The sequence below is a fragment of the Sorex araneus genome, chromosome 1, assembly GCF_027595985.1.
Source record: "Sorex araneus isolate mSorAra2 chromosome 1, mSorAra2.pri, whole genome shotgun sequence".
Taxonomy (NCBI): domain Eukaryota; kingdom Metazoa; phylum Chordata; class Mammalia; order Eulipotyphla; family Soricidae; genus Sorex; species Sorex araneus.
Window position 1 is genome coordinate 199,102,670 of NC_073302.1, and position 26,993 is coordinate 199,129,662.

General features: G+C 49.2%; 1 protein-coding gene across 2 annotated transcripts in view; it reads right to left on the reverse strand.

Annotated features, from left to right (window-relative positions):
- Positions 1-519: 519 nt before the first annotated feature.
- The window catches only part of FBXO25 (F-box protein 25), a 36,148-nt gene continuing 9,674 nt past the window's right edge, over positions 520-26,993 (reverse strand). The window contains exons 2-11 of one of the 2 annotated variants that reach the window (XM_004620505.2): positions 25,367-25,507; positions 19,684-19,787; positions 18,467-18,516; positions 16,260-16,352; positions 12,991-13,084; positions 10,558-10,742; positions 7,092-7,274; positions 4,749-4,892; positions 1,734-1,760; positions 520-1,267 (exon numbers count right to left, since the gene is read on the reverse strand). In XM_004620505.2, the coding sequence (XP_004620562.1) occupies positions 1,178-1,267; positions 1,734-1,760; positions 4,749-4,892; positions 7,092-7,274; positions 10,558-10,742; positions 12,991-13,084; positions 16,260-16,352; positions 18,467-18,516; positions 19,684-19,787; positions 25,367-25,500 (1,104 nt within the window). In that variant the 5' untranslated portion in view covers positions 25,501-25,507 and the 3' untranslated portion in view covers positions 520-1,177. The remainder of the gene's footprint in view (positions 1,268-1,733; positions 1,761-4,748; positions 4,893-7,091; positions 7,275-10,557; positions 10,743-12,990; positions 13,085-16,259; positions 16,353-18,466; positions 18,517-19,683; positions 19,788-25,366; positions 25,508-26,993) is intronic. The other variant, XM_004620504.2, reaches the window with a different exon arrangement.

The window sequence follows — 26,993 nt, forward strand, 5'->3', positions numbered from 1 at the left end:
CGGGCTGCTGGGACACACTGGTCACCAGGAAAACATGCCTGGAAGACCTCAAGGCCAAATGGGCGCTCTGGGGAGAAAGATGGTTCCAGGATGAGAAGCATGCAGGGTCGGGTGGCTGACGAGCGATTGCTGTTCCCTGTCACAGCCTGTGTCTGGAGGGAAACAGCCTTGGTCAGCCAGCACAAGACCCTGGGCCACCTCCGGCAGTCCAGTGCAGAGTCAGGCCGTGAAAATGCAGGGTCTTTACTTCTAGATCTGGGAGCAGGGAGACAAAGGAGGGAGTGGGCCCAGTGCGGCTGGCTCCCAGCATCCTTAGTGAGCGCACAGGCGGCCAGCATGGCCTCACCATCCTAACAGCAGTTTCCTCGTACACACCTTTTTTTTCCCCCAACTGTATTCTAAAACGGACATAAACTACTTAAAAAATAAGTTAGTCTTGTAAAGATTTAGATAAATTATAACCAGACCAGTGGCATATTTTCAGTAAGATGCTGCGCTGATGAGACCCATGAGGTGGAATCAGTAGACAAACATTTTTATTACTTGGTCTATAAAAGGAGCTTCAATACAGCAACGAAGTTCAGACTCCAGTGGGCATCCCGACTTACTTGAGGGTTTGGTCCCAGGTCCACTACTGGACTGTGGACACCCAGACTGGCCACAGTGCAGGGCTCCTTTCCCCTGTGAGCTTGGATGCTGGCACTGCCCCACTGTCCATCCGAGGTTGCTGTCCTCACAGCCCAGACACAAGATACCAGCAGAGACATGCACGTACCTCCCTGCCCCTCTAGCCTCAGGACCGTTCATCTAGACGACACAGGTAGTGCTGCTAAAATACATCTCGAGAAAAATAGTCTTCACAATATGCTTACAGGGACCAGTCATTTGTCCTCCACCCCCCATGAGTGCAGAATTCGAAACAAAACAAAACACAACCCCACTGGGCATGGGTGAGGCAGCTCCTGCACCTTCTGTCGTGCACAGAGCCCGGGGCCGTGAGGCTGCCTGTGCTGGGCTCCGAGGCAGGAAGTGGAAGGCGTGTTGCTTGGGTCCAGCCCTCTGGGATGAGAACAGAGCCGCCTCCCCACCCGTGCGCAGAGGAGCTGGTTCTTCGCAGGAGACCTGGGCCCCATACCCATCGATCACCAGCCGCTGCTCCGAAAGTCAGGGAGGAGCCTCAGAATTTGAAGAGGTCGATGAAGTGCTGAGGAGACACGGGCGTGAAGCAGCTGTCAGGGTCCGCAGCTGTGCAGGGGTGCCCCGAGTCCTGTGCGGAAGGAGGAGAGGGTCATGACAGCCACAGCTCTGGCCCTGGTACCCCCCATCTCTACAGTGTGTGGGAAGAGGCTGGTGAGAATCACGAAAACAAAGGCAGTCACTGAGTCCTGCCAGCTGTTCTGCTCGGGAGAGGGACGGGCCCCCACAGTGCCTCCTGCATGCGGTCAAGCTCCCTACTCTAGCATGGCTGGGGGCCCTGAACTCCTGCGTAGTAGAACTCTTACCACACCTGTGCTCTCAAGAGACCTCGGATTGCATGTCAGAGCAAAGGGGGCCAAAGAAGCAGGTTTCGTGTGAGAAGACTTGAGTGCAGGGGAGAGGCTGGCTGAGGTGCCTGTGCACAAGTGCTGGCCCACAGGTATGTGGGTCAGGGCTGCACAAGGAGCGACAGGCACCGGGGACAGGGGCTGCATGGGTGCAACATGGGGCTAAGGCTCAGGTCCGCACACAAGTACCTTCAACAACAAAGCAAGGCGGCAGTCCTTAGAGGTGGTGAAGAGAGAGCCAGGAGTGCAGTGAAGGAGAAAAAAGGAAAACAAAGATTAGAGTCAGGCTGCATTCACCCTTAGTAATGCAGGTCAAGCCACCAGGCAGCGAGCGAGTGAGGTCTAGACAGGGAAGCTAACAGGCCTGGCCTACCAGGTACCCAAAGACCCATCGGCTGCTGACTTTCCTGAGGCAACTCGTGTCCACTGGCACTGTGCAGTCTCAGCACCATCCACTTCCCACTCACAGCTGCTGCTGCGCGTGCATGCTGCCACTGAGCTCTCCTCTGCCTCTGCTTCATCTGTCGCCGCTCCATGCTTGGCCCTCACCTCAGCACCCTGCATGCCCCGTCCACTGCCCCCACCCATGAGGTCTGGGGAGGCTGGCGGTCAGCACCCGCTCCCCAGAGCAACTCACCGGCAAGACCATGGCCATCACATTCTGCACCGACACTGGACATCTGCTCACCCACTGCCAGCGACCACTGGGACAGACATGGATCTGAGTCTCAAGTCCCAGTCCTGGCTTTCATCCAAGCAGGGCTCAGGTACCCAGGGGCCACTCCGGGTGATAGGGAGCTGACTGAGCTTTCACGTCAGTGCTGGGGTCAGAGGATGTAGTGAAAGCCTACCAGGGCCGGCTCAGTGAGCTCAGGGAACTGTGTGGTGCAGGGCTGGGTGAGACTCAGGTCCCTGTGCTACCCCTGGTTTCCTGACCCCCTGACAAGGCCCATTCGAACAAGGTCAGTGCAGCAGATGAGATAGAAAACCGGGAGGAAATGGGGACTGGCTTCCCCCTAAGCCCCTGGGCTCCCCCAGAGCAGCTCGGTGGGGATGGTGGAGGTCATCTCTAGGGACAGGATGCTGCTCCCCCTCCCACTCGGAGGCCTTCGGTAAGGACAGGCAGAAAAGTAGGAGACCCCAGTCCAGTAAACGGGGCAGGTGGCAGCCGGCCTCACGTGGCTGCTTGTCAGAAGCTCTCCACGTATTGTTGTGGAAGGTGGAAAATGGCAGACCTTGATCAGCTGTCAGGCCCAAGGGACCGGGTGATGGTTGAGACCCCCTCCACCCACCCACCCTGCATCAGCCTCTGTTCCCAGCGGGTTCCAATTCTGCATAACCACCTCCATCAGCATGAGACATGGGCCTGACCCAGAAGAAGGCTGCCCAGTAAAGCCCTTGAGCATGACCTTGAGTGGCTCCACCTAGCAGACTGCTCCCCCCGCCCCCGGGCCGTCACCAACAGTGGCCAAGCCACTGGGCAGCTGCACCGACCAACTACAATGGGCTGAAATGACCATACGGGATATCTGGCACTCTCAGAAGTCTGCTCAGGAACCAGGTGCCAGCAGCAGAGTCAGAGGCCTGTCTCCCTCCGGAGACTCCAAACTGGAGAGCCACCTGCCCTGTCCTTGAGCTGCTGGAAGACATGCACAACCATCACAACCTGCGTCACCACCACATGCCTGCACTGGAGGGACCCATGTCGCCACCATCACTCTCCATACTGGAGGGTGTGATGGTCACAACCCCCACACTGGCAGAACCTGCTCTATTATTATTATTATTATTATTATTATTATTATTATTATTATTATTATTACTACACTCTGTAGAGCAGGCTCTCTCCTCCAACACGGTCGCCCGTGTGACTACACCCTATAAAGCGGAGTCTCCTCCAGCACCGTCACCAGGAACTACACCGTAAAGCAGTAATCTCTCCTCTAGCACTGTCGCCCGTGTGACAACACCCTGTAAAGCAGTATCCTCCAACACCGTCACCGGGGTGACTACACCATAAAGCAGTAATCTCTCCTCTAGCACTGTCACCCGTGTGACTACACCCGGTAAAGCAGTCTCCTCCAACACCATCACCATGGAACTACACCGTAAAGCAGTAATCCCTCCTCCAGCACTCTTACAGTGTGACTACACCACACCCTATAAAGTAGTCTCTCCAACACAGTTAACCACGTGACTACACCCTACACACAGGAATTTCTCTCCAGCCCTGTCTGTGGGACCCGCCCGAGAAACTGCAGATAGCGGTATAGCAGGTGGCTGAAATGGAATGGGGTTCCCAGTGCCGACCCCAGTGCCATGGATGCAGAGATACCCCAGCCACACCAGGACAGGTGGAGGGGCCACCCTGGATGGCTGGGAACTATTGCTCCTGCCACTTTTTCCCTGGCAGGATCTCTAAGGAGACCAAATCTCAAGGCAAACCCCAGCAATGCATTCCAGACAAAGGACAGCCATCCTAGGAATGAGTGCTGTGCAGAGCGGTGTGAAGCTGGTCTCTGCGGCAGCCAGTGTGGACAGTGAGATGGATCCTGCCCCAAGACAAGGCCCCAGACCAGCTGCTGCAGAGAGTATCTCCAGGTGTAAGCTGGTCCCTCAAGAGGGGGTGGTGGAGAAGGAGTGACAATCTGAGTGCAAATCATATAAACGAGAAAACTTTTTTCCTTCTGTAGTCCTGGGTTCATTGTGGGGGTTTCTGAGAAGTCTAGAGCTTGGTCTGGAGGCCCCACCAGGGAAACCAGGGCTATCTTTCTTGTTTTATACAAGCCGTGTGTCACCTAGGACCTGACTTCCTCTCTGCCTTCATTCCCCATGTCTGCACGCGCATGTGCAAGCTCGCACGCGCACACACACACCACACCACACACACACACACACACACACACACACGCAACGCAAAGTGTCTGGGTTATGCCTCTCACATGCTAATGTTCACTGCAAAGGAAGAAACTGAGTCTCCCAGGAAGAAGTGACCAGACTTTTCAGTTTAAATTTTCTGATCCAAACCACAAGCTACACATTTCCTCAAGTAATACCTGTTCATGTGCCCCAGTATTTGATAAAACTGACGCCATTTTTTTTCACCAATGGAATTTTCCATCTTTTAAAAATCCGACACTGAAAATGTTAGTGAGCAGCCTACTGCACCTCGCGCAGCCTCCCGTCTCTGGGCATGCCTGTTACCTTCCAGAAGAGAATGCTGCAGTGCCTGCAGAAGTGCAGGGTGTCTCCATACTGCTCCCGGGTCGGGTAGCACTTCTGAAGTGCAAAGTACATGAGTTTCCACTCCACGTGACCTGTTTCTGAAAGAATCAGGTGTCTGCAAAACTAGACAGATAAAGACATGATCAGAGTCAGGAAATGATTTCCAGTGCATAGGATCAGGTGTCAAACTTTGGAAAAGGCAGTGTGTGTCGTTAGGGAATATTTGATTATATGGAGTGAAACCTACTTGGATTAAATCTTACAGACACGATGATATGTCAGACAACTGAATACTATCAAATTGTTAAACATTTAAAACTTAGGACCTGAATAAAGTCCAGGATGTGTTACATTTAAAGTGTCTCACTCACACACTTATATGATGACGGAATGGCACCTAAAACATATAAAGAACACTTACAATTATATTAAAAAACAACTTCATTAAGTAACAGACAGAGGCTCTGAAAACAGATCGATCAAATATGTACAAATGCCCGGCAAGGGGACTGGAGAGAGTATAGGGGTGAGGCGTCTTCACATGGCTGACCTGAGTTTGATGCCCTTCTCCCACCCACGACAGAGCTAGGAGTGACCCCTGAGTACAGAGCAGGAGTAAGTCCTGAGCATGGCCAGGTGTGGTCCAAGTACCAGAACAAAGTGCCCCGTAGGCATGTGAAAAAAGTCATCCCCAGGACAGCTGTGATGAAAGACGGATGACAGGAGACAAGAAAAGAACTTCACCCACTGGGCAGCTTCCATGGAACACAGCCTAAAGACACCAGGCTGCTGCAACATCCCATATGACTGGGGTCCCCCCGCCCAAGGTGCATCCGGCACCTCATACCATGACAGGGGACAGAGGATACGTGGTGCTCCCAGGATGGGGTGCTGGGGAGGCAGCAGGGACAAACTAGCAGGGGAGCCAGGCAGAGGCAGGAGAAGACAGGGAGATGGGTGTGTCCTGTGAGGCCGAGCAGAGGAAGGGTCTGCGTGAAGGAGGTGAAGTGCCTCACAGTGACATGGAGACTGCTGGGAGGACTGTCTGGAACCTGCAGGTGCACAGGAGGAGCTTGGACACTGGCCCGGCAACCCCAACTGCTCGTTTTTGTGACAGAGACTATTTTGATGACTAGAAAACATCCTATGGATAACCCATCTCGGGAATCACAGAGAACTCTGATTTGTGGGTCTGCGTCTGTGGATGCTGTGTCCTGTGCACACCTGTCTTGAGTGTCTCGAGTCTGGGGCTCCCCGGGACTGCCAAGAACTCCTCGGCAGGCAACTGACTCTCAGCAGCACTTTCCCTGCCTGCTGTCCTGCTCTTTCTCTCCCCGTTTTGCTGCTGTTCTTTACCATCCGGTCAGACAAACAGGGCACTGCTGCTGACCTGAGCTGCCCCGGGGTGTCGTCTGTGAAGTAGCTCTTTCTGGAGATGATGCCATGGCCCACGTTTGCCGGGCACAGCCCAGGCCACAACATCTGTGCTCAGTGGGGAGGACGTGAGTATACCTGCTTCTTCTGTCCCAGACCCTTCCCGGGGCTCGCACCCCTCTCCCTAGCCCTCAGCCCCTCACTCCTGTTCTCTTTAATGCTTGTTCTCCTACTCCCCCTCCCCAGCAAGTTCAAGAAGACGGTGCTGGGGTCCCTGCAGCCTCTAGACTCAGCCCCGCTGGACTCTCATTCTGTAGGCTCCAGGCCTGGGCTCCGTCAGGTTCCTCTCAGACCCGCCCGTCCAGAGCCCTGGTATTCAAAAGCACCCAAACCCTACACCAGTTCCCAAGCCTGGTCTTTCTGCTTGTTCCCTGAGTAAGCTGCTGCCCACCCCATGCAAGGGACACTCGGGGGCTGCTCCACTCCACCTGCATCGGTCTCCCTGCAGCCTCACATGGTGGATGCAGCAGGAGTCCCTTGCAGCCTACCCAATCTCGCCTGAAACGACAGCTGTCTGGTAAGTCCTGTACTTTGATCCACGTGTCAGGATCAACCGGGGTGAACCCCATAGTCCGAGCTTCCCCCTGTAAGCTGCCTGCGCCATGGGTACACCACGCATACCTGGCCCCACCGTCCCGCACCCTGCTCCCCGTCTGCCTGTATGCACATCAGGGACGTGTGCGTGTACCCAGCACCCAGCTGTAGTGCTACAGACCCCACCTTGGCAGAAGCAGCGTTCTGAAGGTGCAGTGGGGGGGGAGAAGGCCCCAGACCAGCAGCCCCCGTGTCGCCCTGGTGAACAACTCTACAACGTGCCCCTGAGGGAGAGTCTGGGGGTGGGGGTCCTGATTCTGCAGGTGCCTGCCCAGGGGCTCCAGCGGCACTCACCTGCTTCTCCGCGAAGTGGTACTGACACAGCTGCTTCCACAGCTGCCGGTCCTCGCTGAGCACCGACAGTGTGGGTGTCACCTGGCCCAAGGTGACGATGTCCCATCCGTCGGAGAACCGGTACAGGATGTTGTTGAGCGTATGCAGGGGCAGGTCACTGAGGGTCAGGCCAGTGTTCACCTGCTACAGAGGGCAGAGGACAGCAGCCATCAGTGACCTGAAGCCTGGGCTTTGGGACACGGAGCAGCAGTGACTGTGCTCAAGTACAGAGACACCCCTTTAAAGTGTCCCGGACACAGGGACACCCCCCAGTGTTCCTAAGTGCACGCCCCCCCCCCTTCACAGCATCCATGTGCTGGGGCAGTGCAAGGCTGTCGTGGGGCAGTACAGATCAAGTGGATAAATACTGAGGCCCCTGGGGCTGCTCCGACAGCTGGCTGTGCCCCATGTTCTTCCACCCTAGCCCCCCACTTGCCCCCTACGCCCCTGACAGTGGGCCTGCAGACAGTGGCATGAATCAGAGCCGGTTAGCAAGGGCACAGGCACCCAGGCCCTGTCCCACAGCAGTGAGCAGGCAGACGTCTCCACACAAGGCACTTGAAAATACGTTTGTTTCCCTAAAACTCACAAGCCTCCTGCTCCCCGGCATCTCTCTGCCAGGCAGGAGGTAGCACCAACCCTGGATAGCCTGCATGTCCCAGAAGAATTGAGGGAGGGGGAGAGGGAGGGGGAGAGAAACAGGAGAAAGTGACGACTTGACAGTGCTAGGAGCTCGTGTCCCTCACTGTCTCCCTGGCAGGCAACACAAGAGGGCAGTCAGCCCAGTGTGGACAAGCCCTTGGACTCCTCAGTGTGGCCGTCTGCGGAGACGACCAGGTTGCTGGAGGAGTGCGGGGTGGTGGCGGGGCTGCTGAACTGGACATATCAGGATCCTTGCTGGCTGGAAGGTCCAGCCTGTTGACCTGGGAAAAGAGCATGTTTCCTACCGTGCCAGTGGGGTATCCCCATCGGCGGGTGGTCCATCCCTGCCAGCTGGTCCCCTGATTAGGGTCAGCTGGCTGTCTGATTCTGCTGCCGGTGTCACTCCCCCTGGGGTTAAGTGCCTCTCCGGAGAGGAAGCAATTCTCTGATGACTGCATAAGCCAGAGTGGGGCAGGACCAGGGTTCACACCACCACAGATTAGGCATGTCCAGGGAGTGTGGGGTGGTGGGCGGGCACCGCCCCTCCACGTCTGTGCCTTCTGCCTTCTGCACTTTGCCACTCTGTAAGAGGACTGCTGACCTTGTTCCTACACCGCAGGTCAGAGCTTCCGGATGACCTCAGACCATGAAGAAGAACCACCCGGGGGGGGGGGGGGGCTCGTGTTAGCTTAAACACGGCCAGATTTGGGTCACTTTTTTTTTTAATTTAATTTTTATTTTTTTATTGAGTCACCATGTGGAAAGAAACTCCTAGAAACAATAGACTCGTATAGTAAAGTTGCAGGCTATAAAATCAATACCCAAAAGTCCATGGCTTTCATTATATGCAAATAGTTAGAGAGAAGAAAGCGACATGATAAAAGCTATCCCGTTCACAATTGTGCCTCAAAAAATCAAATACCTCGGAATCAGCTTAACTAAGGAGGTAAAGGACTTGTATAATGAAAACTACAAAACGCTACTTCAGGAAATAAAAAAAGACACAAGGAAATGGAAAAATATCCCCTGCTCATGGATTGGAAGAATTAATATTGTCAAAATGGCAATTCTCCCCAAAGCATTGTACAAATTCAAAGCGATCCCTATAGGGATACCCTTGTCATTCTTCAAAGAAATGGAGCAAGCGCTCCTGAAATTCATATGGAACAATAAGCCCCCACGAATAGCTAAAGCGATTCTTGGGAAAAAGAAAATGGGAGGAATCAACCTCCCCAACTTCCAACTCTACTACAAAGCGGTAGTCATTAAAACAGCTTGGTACTGGAACAAAGGCAGAGCGGCAGACCAGTGGAACAGGGTTGAATACTCTGACACATCCCCTCAAATATATGACCATCTAATCTTTGATAAGGGAGCAAAAAAGGCGAAGTGGAGCAAGGAAAGCATGTTTAACAAATTGTGCTGGCAAAACTGGACAGCTACATGCAAAAAAATGGGCTTAGACCTCCACCTATCACCATGTACAAAAGTCAGATCAAAGTGGATTAAGGACCTCAACATAGACCAGAATCCCTAAGGTACATTGAAGACAAGGTTGGCAAAACCCTCCATGACATTGAAGCCAAAGGTATCTTCAAAGCTGATACGCCACTGGCCAAGCAAATGAAAACAGAGATAAATAAATGGGACTATCTCAAACTAAGAAGCTTCTGCACCTCAAGAGAAACAGTGACCAAAGTACAAAGACAATCTACAGAATGGGAAAGGATATTTACGCAGTACCCATCCGATAAAGGGTTGATAACAAGGATATACAATGCACTGGTTGAACTCCACAAGAAGAAAACTGCCAACCCGATCAAAAAATGGGGTGATGAAATGAACAGAAACTTTCCTAAAGAAGAAATCCGAATGGCTCAGAGGCACATGAGAAAATGTTCCACATCACTAAGATTTGGGTCACTTTTGAAACAAGCGCCTCCATGTGGATTCTTGGTGCCATGACAAGGGGGAGTCATCCCCGCTGGGCTGACTGCCGTTTGAACGGTTTGTTCTTTCAGGGGACAGCGACATGCTAGCAATAAAAACTACAGGGCCTGAACAGTCAAAGTGTCAACGTTTTTCTTGTTGAAACTAGTTACCAAGATAAGCAAAAATATCCCGGTAACTAGTGTGATTGCAATTTCCCCCCACAGTAGTCACAGTTGACAAACACTGAAAACAAGCACAGACAACATACAAAATAAAGACACTGCAAGCATGGGGAAGCAGTACTCCTACATACATGGAGTTATAGGGGCGCAACCTAGCCTTGAGATTGACATGAACCGAACCGACAATTGACATTGTCAGTCAGACATGAACTGACTGACACGGTTATCCACCGACATGGCTCTTTATAACAATACCATCCCGCTTTCTTGGCAATTACAATGGTGGCTCCTGAATACCTCTATTGCAAACCACACACCCAAAAGGAGAAAGAAAACAAAAGGGAATGCCCTGCCACAGAGGTAGGGTGGGGTGGGGGGGGTATACTGGGGTCATCGGTGGAGGAGAATGGGCACTGGTGGAGGGATGGGTACTCGAGCATTGTATGACTGAAACACAAGCACAAGCATATGTAAATCTGTAACTGTACCCTCACGGTGATTCATTAATAAAAAAATTATAAATTAAAAAAATTACAATGGTGGCTCACTAAAGATCTTTGGTCCCCATCTATCTGAAGTAATTCCATGCTTATAAAACTGACGGGGGAAGAATCTGAGAGAACGGGCAGAGTTCTCCATGGACACTCATATTTTGAGGCCAGGATCAGTACCTTGGTCATCTGGAGGTTCTGTAGCTGCTGCTGCCAGGTGAGGATCGTTTCCAGCCGGCAAATCCAAATATTGATGTTTCCCACCAGCACAGACTTGCCCACCCCTCGAATAAGGATGCACAGGGTGGAGCTCAAGTCTTGGAGAAGGTCTTTGATAAGGCGAGGGTTTTGGTGGTCATCTAGAACTGAAATCAGCAGAAGCCAACAGTTCTCCCCACTGCAAAAAGGCAGTCTGGTCCCACAGCCCACCAGGACAGACAGACACGTCATCACTGAGTGCGGTGGAGGCCTTTTTGCGCCCAGGTGCCACAGGGATGGCTGGACATGGTGCTGAGACAAGCGAGGCACAGGCTCAAGGCCTCAAGGACTCAAGGCCTACACGATTCCTTCAGGAGGGCCCCAGAGCAGATCAAGGAAGTGGGGGGTAAAGGAAAGGAGGGAGGGTGTCATCAGGCCTCACAGGGAAGAAGGAAAGCTCTGAAGGTGGTCCGTGGGGACCGTCACGCAGCAGTGACAGTGCTCAGCGGCACCAAACTATAGGCACACAGTAGCTGGAATGGATTGGGGGTGGTGGCACATACTGAGAGCATCTGCATATGGGAGTCCCCGGTTCTGTCCCCAGCACCCCTGGCTCCCTGGCACTGCCAGGAATGGTTCTTGAGCACCACCAGGTGGGTGACCCACCAAGAACAGTTAGAATGGTCAATTTCGTGCTCTGTGTGTTTTTCTACCAAAAAGCCTAATACCTAATTTAACTACATCACATTGTATGGCAGGACCTTCTGTCATACAATGTTGCAACACCCATCCCTTCATCACAAAGTTGCATCATTTTAAAAACCGAGGCCCCCCTACCCCCCCGCCCCCGCAGTGGTGAGTGGAGGTGGGGAGAGTCCAGGGATTCGGTGTGGGCCGGACAGCTCGGAGCTTGGCCACTGCCATAGTGCCGTCTGGGCCTGGCAGCGTCAAGAATATCCAGGCTCCATCCAAGGGTGCTCGGGGGCCATGTGGTACTAGGGAGCAAACCCAGAGCCTTGTACATGCTAGGAATGTGCTGCCACTTACGGGACCTCCCTGGCCCAAGGCTGCACCATTTAAAAAGTATAGTATGATAAAACTTAAAAAAAAACCAAACTTTGAAATGTTGCCTAGTTATTTTATGTTGAACCTAGAAATTTTCCTTTGATATTCTTAGCTCTGATATTGTTACATCTGTCCTAAGATAATTTATATTTAATGTAGCACTGTAGCATTGTCTTCTCATTGTTCAATGATTTGCTTGAGCGGGCACCAGTAACATCTCCTTTGTGAGACTTGTTGTTACTGTTTTAGGCATATTGAATATGCTACGGGGAGCTTGCCAGGCTCTGCCGTGCAGGCAGGATAAAATATATGTAAGATGTATAGAAAATTTTATATTTATGTATAAATTCACTGTCACTGTCATCCCGTTGCTCATTGATTTGTTCAAGCGGGCACCAGTAACGTCTCTCATTGTGAGACTTATTGTTACTGTTTTTGGGACATCCAATATGCCACGGGTAGCTTGCCAGGCTCTGCTGTGCAGATGCGATACTCTCGTTAGCTTGCTGGGCTCTCCGAGAGGGGCGGAGGAATCGAACACGGGTTGGCTGCATGAAAGGCGAACGCCCTACTGCTGTGCTATCGCCCATGTATAAATTAATGATGTGAAATTTAAAGTTTGATGTACTAACCATCAGCTAGTGAGGACAAACACTACCTTAAAGAGAAAACTCTATGAAAGTATTGTAAACCACCGTGCCTAGTAGGAAAAAAGAAAATAACGCCTGCCATAGAGGCAGGCTGGGGTGCAGGAGGAAGCTGGAGATGCTGGTAATGGTGAAGGGACAGGTGTCTGAACACTATATGCCTGACACTGAATCCTCAAGAATAACTATAACTTTGTAACTCACAGTGATTCAATAAAAAATTTTAAAAATACTCTAGGCTTCTTTGATGGCATTAATAATTAAACCATAAACTTGCTGATTATAAAAACAGGCACAGTGAACCAGACTGACCAACAATGAGAAGGTAAATACCTTTGCTTTTCATTAAAAATTTTTCTTTTATTGAATCACAATTGTTCATGACTGGTGTTCCAACACCCGTCCCTTCATCAGTGTACATTTCCCACCACCAGTGTCCCCAGTTTCCCTTCCGCTGCCATCCCCACCCCATCCCCACACCTGCCTCCATGGCAGACGCCTCTCTCCTTTCCTCCCTCCCTCCCTTCCTCCCTCCTTCCCTCCCTCCCTCCCACAGAAGCCACGGGCAGCAGGGAGAGCAGTAAGGGCCGTGGGGGCTGTGGGCTCAGCTCCATGACAGACAGGCAACGGGGAAGCTCAGGAATGCCAGGCAGTGCGCTAGATTTCCATGGACCATTCAGATGACCCACAGACATCATCTTACCCTTCTGGACGATTTTATCCAAAATGTTGAAGTAATTCTTTTGAGCCACACCACTCAGTGAAGTCAACTGGGATTTTGCGATTAGCTGCAACAACTTGAAAGAGAGGATAAAAGCTAAGCATACATCTGATTCTCAGGGAAATAGAAGCCACAGGTCCCAGAGAGGCAGATGTAGAGACTCTGAAGGTGAGACCCCATGGCCTGTCCACCACCCTCCACCAGGGATGGCCTGGGACCCACTGCTGCTCATTCTGTCCATGCTGCTTTCGTAGGACCTGGGTGCTTGACTGTCACCTGTAAATGTCTGAGATCTTCTTGAAGATAACATGCCCCATCTCTGCTGTGCTATGGCTCTCACTGTACCCCTCTCCCCCATTCTGGTCCCTTTAAGACACAGATGCTGTCAACAGCTCTCTCATCTTCATCCTCTCTTCCCTTCCCTGTCTTCTCAGACTGCCACCTGTCTGGGTGTTGATGTTCCACCTGTCTCCCTGGGGTCCCTGGTTTGGGCACGGTAGTAGCTGTCCGACATGTCCCACCCTCTGCACCTCTCCTATGGGACTTGGTGCTGGGTGGGGGTCTCCCAGCAATGGTGCTGAGCATGCCGAGAGGGCTCAGCTGCCTGAGGCTGGCGGAGCCTGGTATCGTCCTCTCTGCACAGGGCGGGTCTGGGCAGGAGACTGCCGAGGCTGCCAGTCCTCGGTCCTGGCCCCACACCAGGGACACTCCTGCTCTGCTCCTGCCCAGTCACAGCCAGATGGAAAACACACTTCAGACCCTAAATCAATTCTGCCTCTTTGTTCGCTGAAGACAAATTCCTCACCCTTCCTTCCAGCTCTGACGGCCACCCCGTCATCAGAGGAGCAGAGCGAATGCTAGTTCAGTGACATGCAGAACCACATGGGAAGTCGGGTCCCAACATGACAATCCTGAGACAACCGGCACGGGGAAAACCCCTCAGTGCAATCTCCATGGTCCTTCCTCAGGAAGTATCCAGTGTGGGGGCGCTGAGGAAACAAGCCCAAGATGAGACCCCGGGGCTGACCTGGCAATCCTGGCGCCTTAAGTCAGATCTGTAATTTATTATGAAACCGCTTCCTGGTTTTGATTACTGTTACAATGGGCAGGGCTGTGCCACTGGGCCCCACCCCTTTTCTTGCCTGATTCGTGAACAAATTCCACCCCAGAAAGAGGACAAGTGGCAGCAAAGGGGTCTCCTGAGCCTCAAAGGGCCCCAGCTCCCGGCCACACATATCCTCTCAGAGCCAGACCTTTGCTAGACATTTCCTGCTCCAGCTATAGGGAGGCACGGAGGAAGCAGACCAGACACCACCTTTCCTCCCAGTCGCCCGGCCCCTGGACTGCGCCCCTGTAGAGAGGGCCTGAGAGGTCAAGATTCTTCTCTGCACATCACTCATGCTCTTGCCTTCGCTTCTCCCCTTGGCAGTCAGTGGACACTCGCAGGCCCCACAGCAGAGGGGCCAGGATGTGCTGCAGGGGCCGCTCAGGGACCACGGCGGGCGGTGGCCCACTCACGTGGACAGAGGAATTCCCAATCCCAGATGTCCCTAACATGTCCAGGGGCTCTTTGGGGTCCTGCATAAATTCAGGGTGAATGGTCCCGGAGAAGCATTCACGCGTGAGGCATGTTCCAGTGTGGATGTTCTGTCAGAAGGAACTCGGGGCCTAGCACAGCCCCCACCCCCACCCCACCTCCAAATCCAGTTGAGCCAGTTTCCTAACATCACCTGGACAAAGTGGGCTTTTTGTTTTGTTTTGTTTTGGGGCCACATACCCAGCAATGCTCGGGGGTCACTCCTGGCTCTGCACTCAGGAATATTCCTAGCAGTGCTTTGGGAACCATATTGGATGCCAGGGAAAGAACCTGGGTCGGCCAAGTGCAAGATAAGTGCCCTACCTGCCCCACAGACAACGTTTTCATTCTTTGCTGGCAGAGGGTACAAGGGCGCACCTGGCTGCTGAAATACAGACCCACAGAGGACAGGGGCAAGTGCCCCCCAGAGCCCACCTGCTTGCCCTGTGCACACCAGAAGGGGGATGTGGACTGGAACAGAGGAGCTTCCCCCAAGGGTGGGACAGGAGGTGCCACATGCGGACACAGGACAACTCTTCTCCCCCCCATCCTGCCACCTGGAGGAAGCTGTAGGCAGACAGGGGAAGGCCAGCTTTGCACCAGGGAGCAGAGAACCAGAGTGCCACACGTGGGGATGAGAGTATGGGCCAGTGGGCTGGTCCCAGCTCCCTCCCTCTCTCCTGGCCCTGTCAGCCTGTATCTGGGCTCTACCTAAGAAGCCCTAATGGTACAGATGTGAGGCACACCTGAGCACTCAGAAGCTCTTGGGAGCTCGCCTCGGATCTAGCAAGCTTACAGAACAAAAGCACTCAAGGAAGTCCGGAGAACTCAAAACATGTGCATGCAGGTTGCCTCAGGCTCACAATGATTCAGACGCCCTGTCTCCATCCTCCCAGAAACACTGGGAAGACACTTGAAGCCATTATCAGGAGCATCCTTCCAAAGCTCCACAGAGCTCTCCCCAACCCCAAATAACCACTCCCCACATGAGCTCTGAAAATTGTGTAAGAGAATGAAGGTAAATACAGAGTCATGGCTCAAACCCTTTCTTCTTGAATGCAGGGCAAGATGAAAACTTTTTCTCGCAATAAATACATGAGCACAATTTATTAACAGAGCTCTTCTTTGCGTAAGACTCCCATTTCCCATTAGCTCACTCTCCCTCCATCAAACAGCCTTTGGAAACCCCAGGGAAAACTCTGCCCAAAATTCCTATCACTAAAACAACACGGAATGAGCAGCAGGGTTCCTCCTGTGAGACTTGGGGAAATCCGACTCAGGATGCACACGGCAGAGGCAGTGAGCCGGTATCACCAGGGAGAGCCTCATGACCAGGTCCCTCCTGCTCTCACCCGCCATAATCACAGCCCAGCACAAAAGCTCCACTTTGTACAGCTGCCAGCGCATGCAAGATCTTAAATATTTTCACACTCGGGGTTGAAACAATAGTATAGTGGGGAGGGTGTTTGCCTTGCACGCGGCCAACCTGGGTTCAATCACTGACATTCTCTCTAGTCCCCCGAGCCCCACCAGGAATGATCCCTGAGCACAAAACCAGGAGTAAAACCTGAACAACACTGGATGTGACCCCCAAGCCAGAACTAAATAAATATTTCATGCCTACATGCTTCAAAACAGTTAACAGTGCCATCCAAGAAGCTTTTAAAATACTTACTTTGACCACGTAATTGAACCTTCGGATGTCCTGAATTGCGCTTGAGAAGTCTAGGCGATTAAAGGCTTCTCCCAACGTGCAGTAGCCGTGTCTCTGGAAAGCACTCAGAACAGTCAGAACTCATGGAATCTGCTGATTAGCCACAATGAACTGACAGCTACTACCAATGAGGCTGTGCAAAATGATTTTAATGTTGGCAAAGAGCATCTGCTACTCTCACAATGTATTTGATACTGAGATGAGCAGAGTAAGAAAGTGGCAGCAACGCTGAATCATTCCATATAACCTAGACACTGGACACTGACGTTTCTTCTCCCTTGCTGATAGATGACAAAGACAAACATTATCTTAGTTCCTTTTGCTGGGGACACATTTGGGGTCAGGACAAAACTAAGCCTGAAATCATAAAACGATGATCTATGCAGGCTGGGGGACTGAATACACGGAGTCTGATGTGGGCTCTCAGAAGACGCATCTGTCCTGGGCATATCTGCCAGAGCCTGGCGTCTCCAGAGACACAAGGCCCCCTCAGGGTACAGGGTGTCCTGACAGTGGTGGAGGAGTCAAGGCCCAGGTCACCTGCTTTTGGGAAGCTCACAGAGTGAGGGGGGTGATGTGTGGCGGGGTGAGAGATGGGTGCTGGAGGCTTTCCAGGCTGGAGCACGAAGGTCTAAAGCCAATTTCAAAAGTCTGGTCCTAAGACCCAAAGGCTGAGTAAATGCTATTAGAACCAAAAAAGTACCACTCTGTGTCAGATGCTTCTGCTTTCTACCCTGAGTCGCATGGCTGTGCACAGAAGAACTGTGGGGTTGCCGCAAATTCTATCTTTCATGTCTGAAATGTGCAGACTACCAAGCGATGCTGGCACGGAGTGTGGAGTGTGGGGACAGTCAGGGAGAAGAGGACGCGAAAATTCCACCAGGAGGCCACGAGGGGCAGGATGAAGACACTCCCTCTCAGGTGAAAGCCCCCTGCAAATCTAGTGTGCTTCTGTGCTAGACTGTGAGTCTGTGGACGTGAGTCAGTGAAACACACTCAGTTCAACACTTGACATACATTTTTACTGTGTGAGAAACCCTGTCCTGGGAGCTGTGGGAAAGGCAGAAGTTAGCTAAGTTAGCAAAACGGATTATAATTACAAAGGACCCCGCTGATATTTCCACCTTCATTTCTATCTTCTCAGCAAACAGAATTCAAAGGCTGCTGCATAGACGTCTCTCTCATAGCTTATTTGGGAAAATGGACTCTGATTCACAGAGCTAAGCACTGCAGACACCAATTCTGGAGCTCAGGGCCAGGCGACCATATGGGGACGCAGGAGACAAGAGCACAGCAGGTGTCCACGTGCAGGCAAGATGCAGGGAGTGAGACCTGTTTGGGTTCCAAGCTGCACCCTTATTCCTTGGATCCATGGAACATCCCTGCAGACTCACTGGCCTAAATTGGATCTGTTTTATATTGTGTGGTAACAGAGCGAATGAATTATTTAACAGCCTTACATAAGCTCAAACTTGGTGAACTCTGCCAAGCAATCTTCTAATGTTGTCAAAGAGGGTATGTGAAATATTAGAGCATTTCACACTCACTTAACAATTTAACCATAACTACAACCAAGTAGGCAAAGGAAGTTTTCTATCTCAGAATTTAAATTTTGGACAATCTGGGCCAGTTTTAGGACATCCACTATTAATATTCTGGAATGTAACATAATACATACAAAACAACTACTTCTAAAATTATTTTTCCCCACCTGCCACAAAATAATGCAAACGCAGAGGAAACACAGTTGGAGGTGAACTGACAGTTTTCTGGTTCATAAAATGCCTAGGATTTGGCAAAGGACTGGAGCAAAGGTTCAGTCCATGCCCTTGACCCAAACCTCAACACGGTCCCCTGTCAGCCACTCTGCATGATAAAGTGAGGTGCACACATGTGCTCCACACAAGGCTTCGGCATGACCCAGAGTATGAGAGCTGGGGAAATAACGTCATGCCCAACCTAGGGTCCATGCTTGTTCTGATTCATTCCAGGGGCAACGACCACCACACATATGCAAGACTCGAAGACCCCATCACATGATTCATCTGTTGAAATGTGAGTTACAAAAATGATTTGTAAAATGATTTACTGCAAAATGATTTAGTGTGATACTCCACATTCAACAGAAATAATATAAAAGAGACGTTCATGTATAAGAAAATACTTACTTCTCTCGTGCTTTCTTTATGAACATAGATCCATTTTTCACGATAAAAACCTAGAATAAAAATGAACTTCCTTTTTAAAATCTGGAGAATCCTTTCTGAAGGAAGCACTTAAAGGTGCTTCAATAGCTGTATTGCTAATACAATGATCTGACTTCTCATACAAAGGAGATGTTTTACTTGTCAACAGTAAATAGAAATGCTTTATTTTCTAACATGAGAGGTCCTGAAATGTTTTCACATGAAAAAATGACTAAAGATAATGCCAAGTCCAAGTAACTTAGAATAAAATCTGCAGTACACAGCAATTATTAATACATTCTTATGCACCCTAGTAAAAAGTCCTATTCTTTGGTGACAGAGAGACAGAACAGTGGCTAAGTCACACAGCCTACATGGCTTTGATTCCAGCACTCCATATGGTCCTGAGTACATTAAGAGTCTTCCCTGAGTGCAGAGTCACATATGAGCCCTAAGCACTGCTGGGTGTGGCCCTCCAGCACCCCCCTCCCAATCCTACTCCTTTACTGAATTTATGCGACTTCATTTTAATAACTTTTTTTGGAGACAGTGTGGTAGGCTGGCTTGGCCCACACCTGATGGTGCTAAGAGCTTATTCCTGCTAGTGGAATCCAGGAATCCCTCCTGGTGGACCATATGTGATGGTGGGGATTGACCCAGGATCGGTGGCATGCAAGCCATGTTCCTCAGCCCTATACTATCCAGCCCTTTACATAATATTTTTCACACAATTCAAATCCCCAAGCTTAAGATCCAGGATCACTTCTGTCTCCACAGGCCCCTGCTTTATCATTAGATGGAAAACGTTCTTCGATTCTTAATAGCAAGTGGCTGTGCCACCCTGCGGAGAGTGGTCTCCCTGCAGGTTCCTGATCCAGCTCTGGCCACGCCTACACACCCAAGTCAGAAGCAGGACTTCTTACAGTGTGGGATCGCTGGCCAGGAATGAGCTGATGATCTGAACCAATGGCTCTGTCACTCAGATGCATGGAATGTTCTGAGAGCTCCATGCCTTCTGTTTGGTTTCTGCAGATCTTAAAAAGATGGTTGTGCTACAAGAAGTTTGGCCACTGAGTTAGAGCAGACGCTGAACACAGAGTATTCCAATCCATTCCCCCCTTATCTCAGAAAAGCACTGCCAAAGCAACTGAGAAAAGTCAACAAGAATGCCACAAAATTAACAACAAAAATGACCTTACATTGAGTATTTGTTTCATTTCTAAAATGATCCTTCTTTCTCTTTTTGGATGTGTACTCATGGTCTTCATTATTGACTATTTCTTCATCTTCACTGTTGAAGATACTGAAATAAAACACATTTTTATTAAAATGGTTTACAGGAAGGTCCATACTTGGCTTCTATTTCGCCAACAATTGAAAATATTTAGTTTGCAATTCAGGGGAGCAAAATAAAAACTGTATTAAATTCTGAAAGCATCCAGTTAATTTTCAAAGCATTAATATCTGAATTTACAATGACAAAGTTAATTATTTTAGATAGACAAGTGGAACCGGTAGGAAAGTATTTTAATCTCCCAAGAATTTCGGTCTGCTCAACCAGAGCAGCTTCTGCCATCAACATGCTTTACTAAAACCTATTATCAAGAAAACTACAAATACTTTGAAAAGGAATTAAAGTTACAATATGATAACTACAAGATGATATGCTATATGCAGGTCTGTGGTCTGATGTTAACTAAATACACATTTCTGTTTACCAAAGACTTAACTGTAACAATAATTATATCATTACTGTTGCAATCTTTACTTATCAACCAAATAATGCTATTAAGGCACTTAACAGAAATTCATGAAATAAAACATTCATTCTTCCCATTTAGGTACACTTAATTGAAAGCTTTCCCTATTATTTTTTTCCTTCGTATCCTTTTGTATATTCCCCTAAATCAGTAAATAAACTGTAAGACAATAACAATTTGAATATACTTTCCTGAAAGAAACTTCTTCCTCATAAATAGCAATCCACCCCTTCAAAATCAAACATACACATAGCGTTCTCTCTCAGCACACTGGGCTCCTGGCGGGGAACAGGGAACTACAGGGAGGGACCTTGCTAAAAGCACGTGATATGCTCAGAGCCCAGAAGTGTGTGGCTTATTTTCCCATCATCTGTTCTGACAAGAAAATTGTACAGGAGATCCTTTCCACTAAACAGCATTCACCTTTCATAAAAACAGCGGAATTCGCCAAATGAATCTATTTGTCACTGTCAGAACAGAGTTAAACAGCACTGGCAATAGTTATAAATCATCAAGACAGAGGAAAGTACATTTTGAAAAACAAACAACACAGGACGCAGGGGCGGGCATTAAGTAACAGCCGTCCCTGGAAACTGGCTGAACCCGGGTGTGTCTTGCATTCAAACGCTTTCAAATCTAATGGCTTTCAGCTTTCCTCACCAACAACCATAGACATGTCAAAGGAGAAGTGGAAAGTTTCCTGGAGCCGGGTGTGGTGGCGAGGGGGCATGGTAGCTGGTGGAGAGAGGGGGCAGTGGCGCAGGGGTGGGGCTGGACAAAAGGTCTTGCAAATGTGCTTCTGGGGTATATGTGCAGCTCCTGTGAGGCTGCCCAATCTCCCGGCCAGGCTCGGGGACCCTGCACACAGACCTCACACCTGGTTTCCTTCAACAAGGGAAAAACCTACTTTCAGAAAAAAAAACTTGTTTGCTTTCCCAAAGTATTTTAAGCAAGGAAAAAGACAAGTCTTTGTCGTTGCTGTGGCCGGCTGTTCTCATTCTATTAGGTTAAAAATGCAAGCTAAACGAAAGAGAAAAGCCAATTAAAGCAAGGTGATGCCCCCACCCAGCCACTGGGCACAAAAGAGACTAGATACAAGTGCTGGGAGGACACAGGGACTCTCAGGCCTCACACCGTGATGCTGGGAATGTACCCAGTGCCGAGCAACAGGGACCATCAGGCGACTCTGCGTTCTCAGGTGGTGAGCAACGAGAGGGTCTAGATGGGCAGCTGCATGCCCAGTCCCCACGTGCCACACCCAGACTCTCATTCACCATGACATCCTGACACCCGCTCCCACATACCTGCACTGGGGGACATGGTGCTTCATGAAAGATGCTCCACACTAGGGCCGGACAAGGCGCCTCTCTCACAAGGGACTCGGGAGGCCGTTCCAGAGAGAGCACACAGGGACCTGGAAATGGGTCTGGGCAACATGTGGCCTCTGGGAGGAGCTCACTCGGGTGCTGGGTGCACTGACGCCAGACAGCTCAGTGCTGGGTAGAGGGGAGGGTGGTAAAGCCTCAGGTGGGAGTAGCTGCTGCACTCTTCCCTCACGAAGCAGCGTGTCTGTCTCTGTGCAAACGGGAGGAGGACACAGGCAGCTGACAGCCAACTCTGCATCCTCACAGGCTGGACTGCGGGGGGAGGGGCACCTGCTCCAGCATGCCCACCAGGCACCCATGCCTGTCTGTAGACACCCTCTGACATCTACCAGGGTCAGTAGATGTCACCTTCTTGGTGAGACCAGCTCACATACTGCCCACCTGGACGCATTTCAGTCCAGTGCCAGAGCTCACACAGTCCTTAATCTTTGTGCTCCGTCACCTCACAAGTGAGTTCTGCAGACTTAAATACTGAACTGAACTTCCCAGTTAAATATACTGGAGTAGCCTCATGACAACCGCAAACTCTGTAATACTGACATCCCACATCAGATGGGAATAACACAGACGCAAACTAAGCCCAACAAACAGAAACATCAACACAGAAGGCTCCACCAGCAGACACAGCCGAGTAAACAGGGGCTGAGTAAACATGTCTCCATGGTGAGACAATGATTTTCATAAATTTTCTCTTCCTGAAGTGATTTTTTTATAAGTCCTTTAGCCATTTCGTTGTACAAAAGCAATATAAAATAAATTATTTGGGGCTTGCTAAGGGGACATGCTTGTGGTGGGGGGTGATTGGGAAAATGGGGACAATGTGGATGGAAGGTCACACTGGTATTGGAATACTGAATACCTATAACAACAAATACATTGTGAACAACTTTGAAAACCAGGGTGTTTAAATTGGAAAAACAATTTTCTTTTTAAAGTCACACTCTCTGTCACCCAACATAAGCTGAGCGCAACAACCATGGTAAGAGTCCCGAGGGTCCTGGGGCTCCCCTACCACCCATCCCCTCAGTCACTGCCCTACGGCTGACCTGGGAGCCACTGTCCTTCCCCAGCTGCTTCTCCTGACCACGCTCCTCTTCACTCACCCCCATGCTCTTCACACTGGCCCATCCAGCCACTCCCACTGTGCACCCCAGCATCAGAGGAACCCCCCCTAGGTGAGGTTCAGGATGAGCTTCTGCACAAACTGGCACTATAGAAAATGACTCTACAACGTAGACATTTTTTAAAATGAAGAATAAGCATTGAAAACAGGGGTTGATACCTTGTTCCGTTATCATCAGCCACCACAGTATCAAGAATGTTGCTGGAAAGAGCAGCTGAGTCAAGATTCAAAGAAAATACTGCTTGACCCTCACTCAACTGTTGACTGCATAACTTGTCAACTATTTCCTCTGAATTCTCAATTCTTAGGTGAGTCAGAAGCAGGGAAGTATTTGACAGTCTTCTATTTTCATTTTCACTTATAAATATAGAGTTAACATCATAATCATTTAAATTATTACAAAATGTCTTACAATCCCAGAAACACCACCTAAGTCAAACAATTGCAAGTATAGTTAGACAAAGCCATTTCATATAGTGATTCACTTGTATCACTTGTCATCCCATTGCTCACTGATTTGCTCGAGTGGGCGCCAGTAATGTCTCCATTTGTCCCTGTTGCATGCTAGTGTAGCCCAATGGCATCTGCTCGTTCCAGGAACACAAAGAGCCTCAAACCGTGCATTCAGGGTCTTGACGAAGAACATATATATGTTTATATATATATATATATATATATATATATATTAGGCCACAAATGGCAATGCTCAAGGCTTACTTCTGACTCTATGCTCAGGGATCACTCTTGGCAGGGCTCAGGGGACCATAATGGATGCCAGGCATTGAAACCAGGTCGACGACATGCAAGGCAAGCACCTTACCCTCTGTAATATCACTCTGACCCCATAAAGAAATTGTACACACGTCACCCTCTTTATCAAAGTTCAGATTCAAAGGTAAATTGCTTTATCTTTCAGGGAAAGAAGTATCTGGTGTTTGCAGTAGTTCTGCACCACTCTGAGCTCCCCCCATAAATTTGGATATGCATTTGGGTGGGAGCAGACAAAAAGAAAAGAAAGATAGAGAAAGGTGAGAAAGTTGAAGACAATGCACAGAGGAGGGCTTGTTGGTTCACGCACTTTTACTCCACCTAACGGTAAGGGGGCATGGTAGCTTCAGGGAGGGCTCATCTGAGTGGAACAGGACAGAGACCCCCCCTCCACCACCACCTTCTTTGTGTAAGAGGACACTAATCCCCCTCGGCCTCCCACCGCCCAGAGTAGGGAAACTTCTCTGGTGATGCTTGTTTCCTGGAAGGATTGGAAGGACTTCACAATAGGTTCTGAAGGGGACAGCTCGGTGAGAGAGGTGAGAGGTGCAGAAAAGAGTCTGAGTGCTCTGTTTGCTGTATACAGGAAACATTAATTACTAAACTTTCCAGATGCAGACTAAGAAAATGAGCAAAACAAACAAACAAACAAAAAAAACCCAAAACAACAAACTCAAATCCATGAAAGTCTCTTAATGAAGTAGCAGTGTATTTCACGCATCCCACCTTTTAAAGCTGACATTTGCAAGCTATTTACCCTTAAGCACAGACTTTGATCATCTTTATATTCAATAGTGGACCCTGGGAGTAAATGTAGGTTTCGAACATTTCTAGACGTATACACACGTAAATAACTTGCTATAAAACTTGCAGTTAAACAAACCTTTAAGTAGCCTTAACATAAACATTAACTTTATATAGCATAGTCACTAACCTTACATAAATCACAAATACACAATTATTAAATTAAAAAACTACAGAGAAATGCCACAATATTATTTTAACAAAAATTGTGTTACCTTTACTAACATGACACATAAGATTAATTTCTGCTTCTAATACTGCCAAACCAGTCTCCTATCTAAAGTTACAAAACATCTGTCAGAAACCAGTGACCCATCAGTTAAAAACAGTTCATAAGCGTGCCAATGGGAAATAAAAATACATGGTATGTGAATAGCTAGACCCTGACACACAGAAGAAAAAGCTGTGCCGGTGCAGAGGTCCTGCCCTGCCAAGGCTCAGGCATCCCACGGCAGTGTCAGCTCTGAGGCACGGGCAGACACTGCTGGTGTCCACGCTTCCTCTCATGGGTGGGGCCAAGCCCCAGTTCCCAAGAAGCTGGAGTCCTCTGAGGAGACCCATGTGCCACCTCTGCTACCCAGAGAACGGACCAGGGTGCAAACACAGTTCACCCTCTGCGATGTGCAAAGAGGCCTGCCTTCCTTTGCCTGCATTCCCAGGATTGCAACCCCAGGAGAGAATGTCATTCTACCCCCGGACTCACTACTCCTACTCAGGTTTTTTGTGTAAGTCACTGTGAATATGGGAGGGACTCTGACAATCGCCACCAAAAGTTGACTTGATTTCATCAGGCTCATAGGTATAATGTGGAGAAAGTAACAATCCCCTATGCTCAGGTTACGGCGAGGATGAAGGGCTTTCAGTCTCGTGTGGGCTCTCACTGTCTACTGGGCTCAGTCTTTCAGTAACGGTTTAACCGTTTTCACACAGTCCCGTGTGTTTTTTTTTTCCTCAGTCAGAGAACCCACTGACCTGAAGAACAGAGACAGCTACAGACAAGATGGAGAAAGCACAGTGCTGAGAGGCACTGAGGGGCACTCACATGCTGTGGCTGATGCCGCGCTGGCTGTTCTCACTCCCAAGTCCCCGGTCCCAGGACTCACACCGCTTCCAGCCATCTTCTGTTTTAATCCAGCTCCACCCAGGAGATCTCCAGTCCTGGCCCAAAAATGGCATTGTTCACCTAGAAAAAGTTAATTTTTGTTAAAAACATATGGGTGATTAACGAAAGTTCTTTCCACAGCTGAATAGACAGTACAGTGTGCAGGGCACTTGCCTCACACAGGGCAACCTGGGTTTGATCCCTGGTACCACATGTGGCTCCCCAGGCCTGCCGGGAGTGATCCCTGAGCACAGAGCCTGGAGAAAGTCCTGAGTACCATCTCTAGGGATGGCCCCAAAACCAAAACAAAGGTTATTTTCATATAGATCTTTTGTTCATTTTGTAAAGAGTAAAATCATTGACAAAACATCTCCTTAGATGACTTAAAAGTTCACTGCACCTTAATGCAAAAGCAGTGAAGGTAATGTAGATAGATCGACAAGAACAAAACTCAACAAGGAAACACTGACTCTGAAAGAAGAGATGGAAGAGAGGGCCTAATAGACCTATACAGGGCTTTACACCCCAAAAAGAAAGAATACACATTCTTTTCCAGTGCACATGGAACTTTTTCTAAAATAGACCATGTACTGGGCCCCAGAATATACCTCAATAGAATCGGAAAAATAGAAATTGTATCAACCATCTTTTCAGACCACGATGCGCTGAAGATAGACGCTAACCACTCACAAATATGGAAAATCAAATCAAACACCTGGAAATTAAACAATTCAATGTTGAACAATGAGTGGGTCAGGAAGGAAATCAAGGAAGAAATCAAAAAATACTTAGAAACAAATGAGAATGAAGACACCAAAACCTATGGGACGCAGCTAAAGCCGTGTTAAGGGGAAAATTTATAGCTCTCCAAGCATTCCTCAGGAAGGAAGAAAGGGCCCACATAGATAGCTTGACTTCACGACTCAAGACCTTAGAAAAGGACCAGAAAAAGGAACCCAAACCAGACCGAAGGAAAGAAATAATAAAAATTAGAGCAGAAATTAATGACGTCGAAACCAAAAAAACAATCCAAAAGATCAATGAAACAAAGAGCTGGTTCTTTGAGAAAATAAATAAGATTGATAAACCGCTAGCAAGACTCACAAAGAAAGAAAGAGAGAAAACTCTAATAAATCGAATCAGAAATGAAAAGGGGGACATCATAACAGAAACCAGTGAGATTCAAAAGATCATTAGAGACTACTTTGAAGGTCTATACGCCACAAAAAAGGAGAACCTAAAAGAAATGGATGGATTCCTTGATTCCTACAATCTCCCAAGACTGAAGAAAGAAGACTTGGAATACCTGAATAGACCCATCAATGTTAAGGAAATTGAAACTGTAATCAAAAACCTCCCCAAAAACAAAAGCCCAGGCCCAGATGGTTTCACTGGCGAATTCTTCCAAATATTTAAAGAAGACCTGTTGCCTGTTTTCCTCAAACTTTTCCAGGAAATTGAAAAAACAGGAACTCTCCCAAACAGTTTCTATGAAGCACATATCTCCCTAATACCAAAAGCAAACAAAGACACCACTAAGAAAGAAAATTACAGACCAATATCCCTG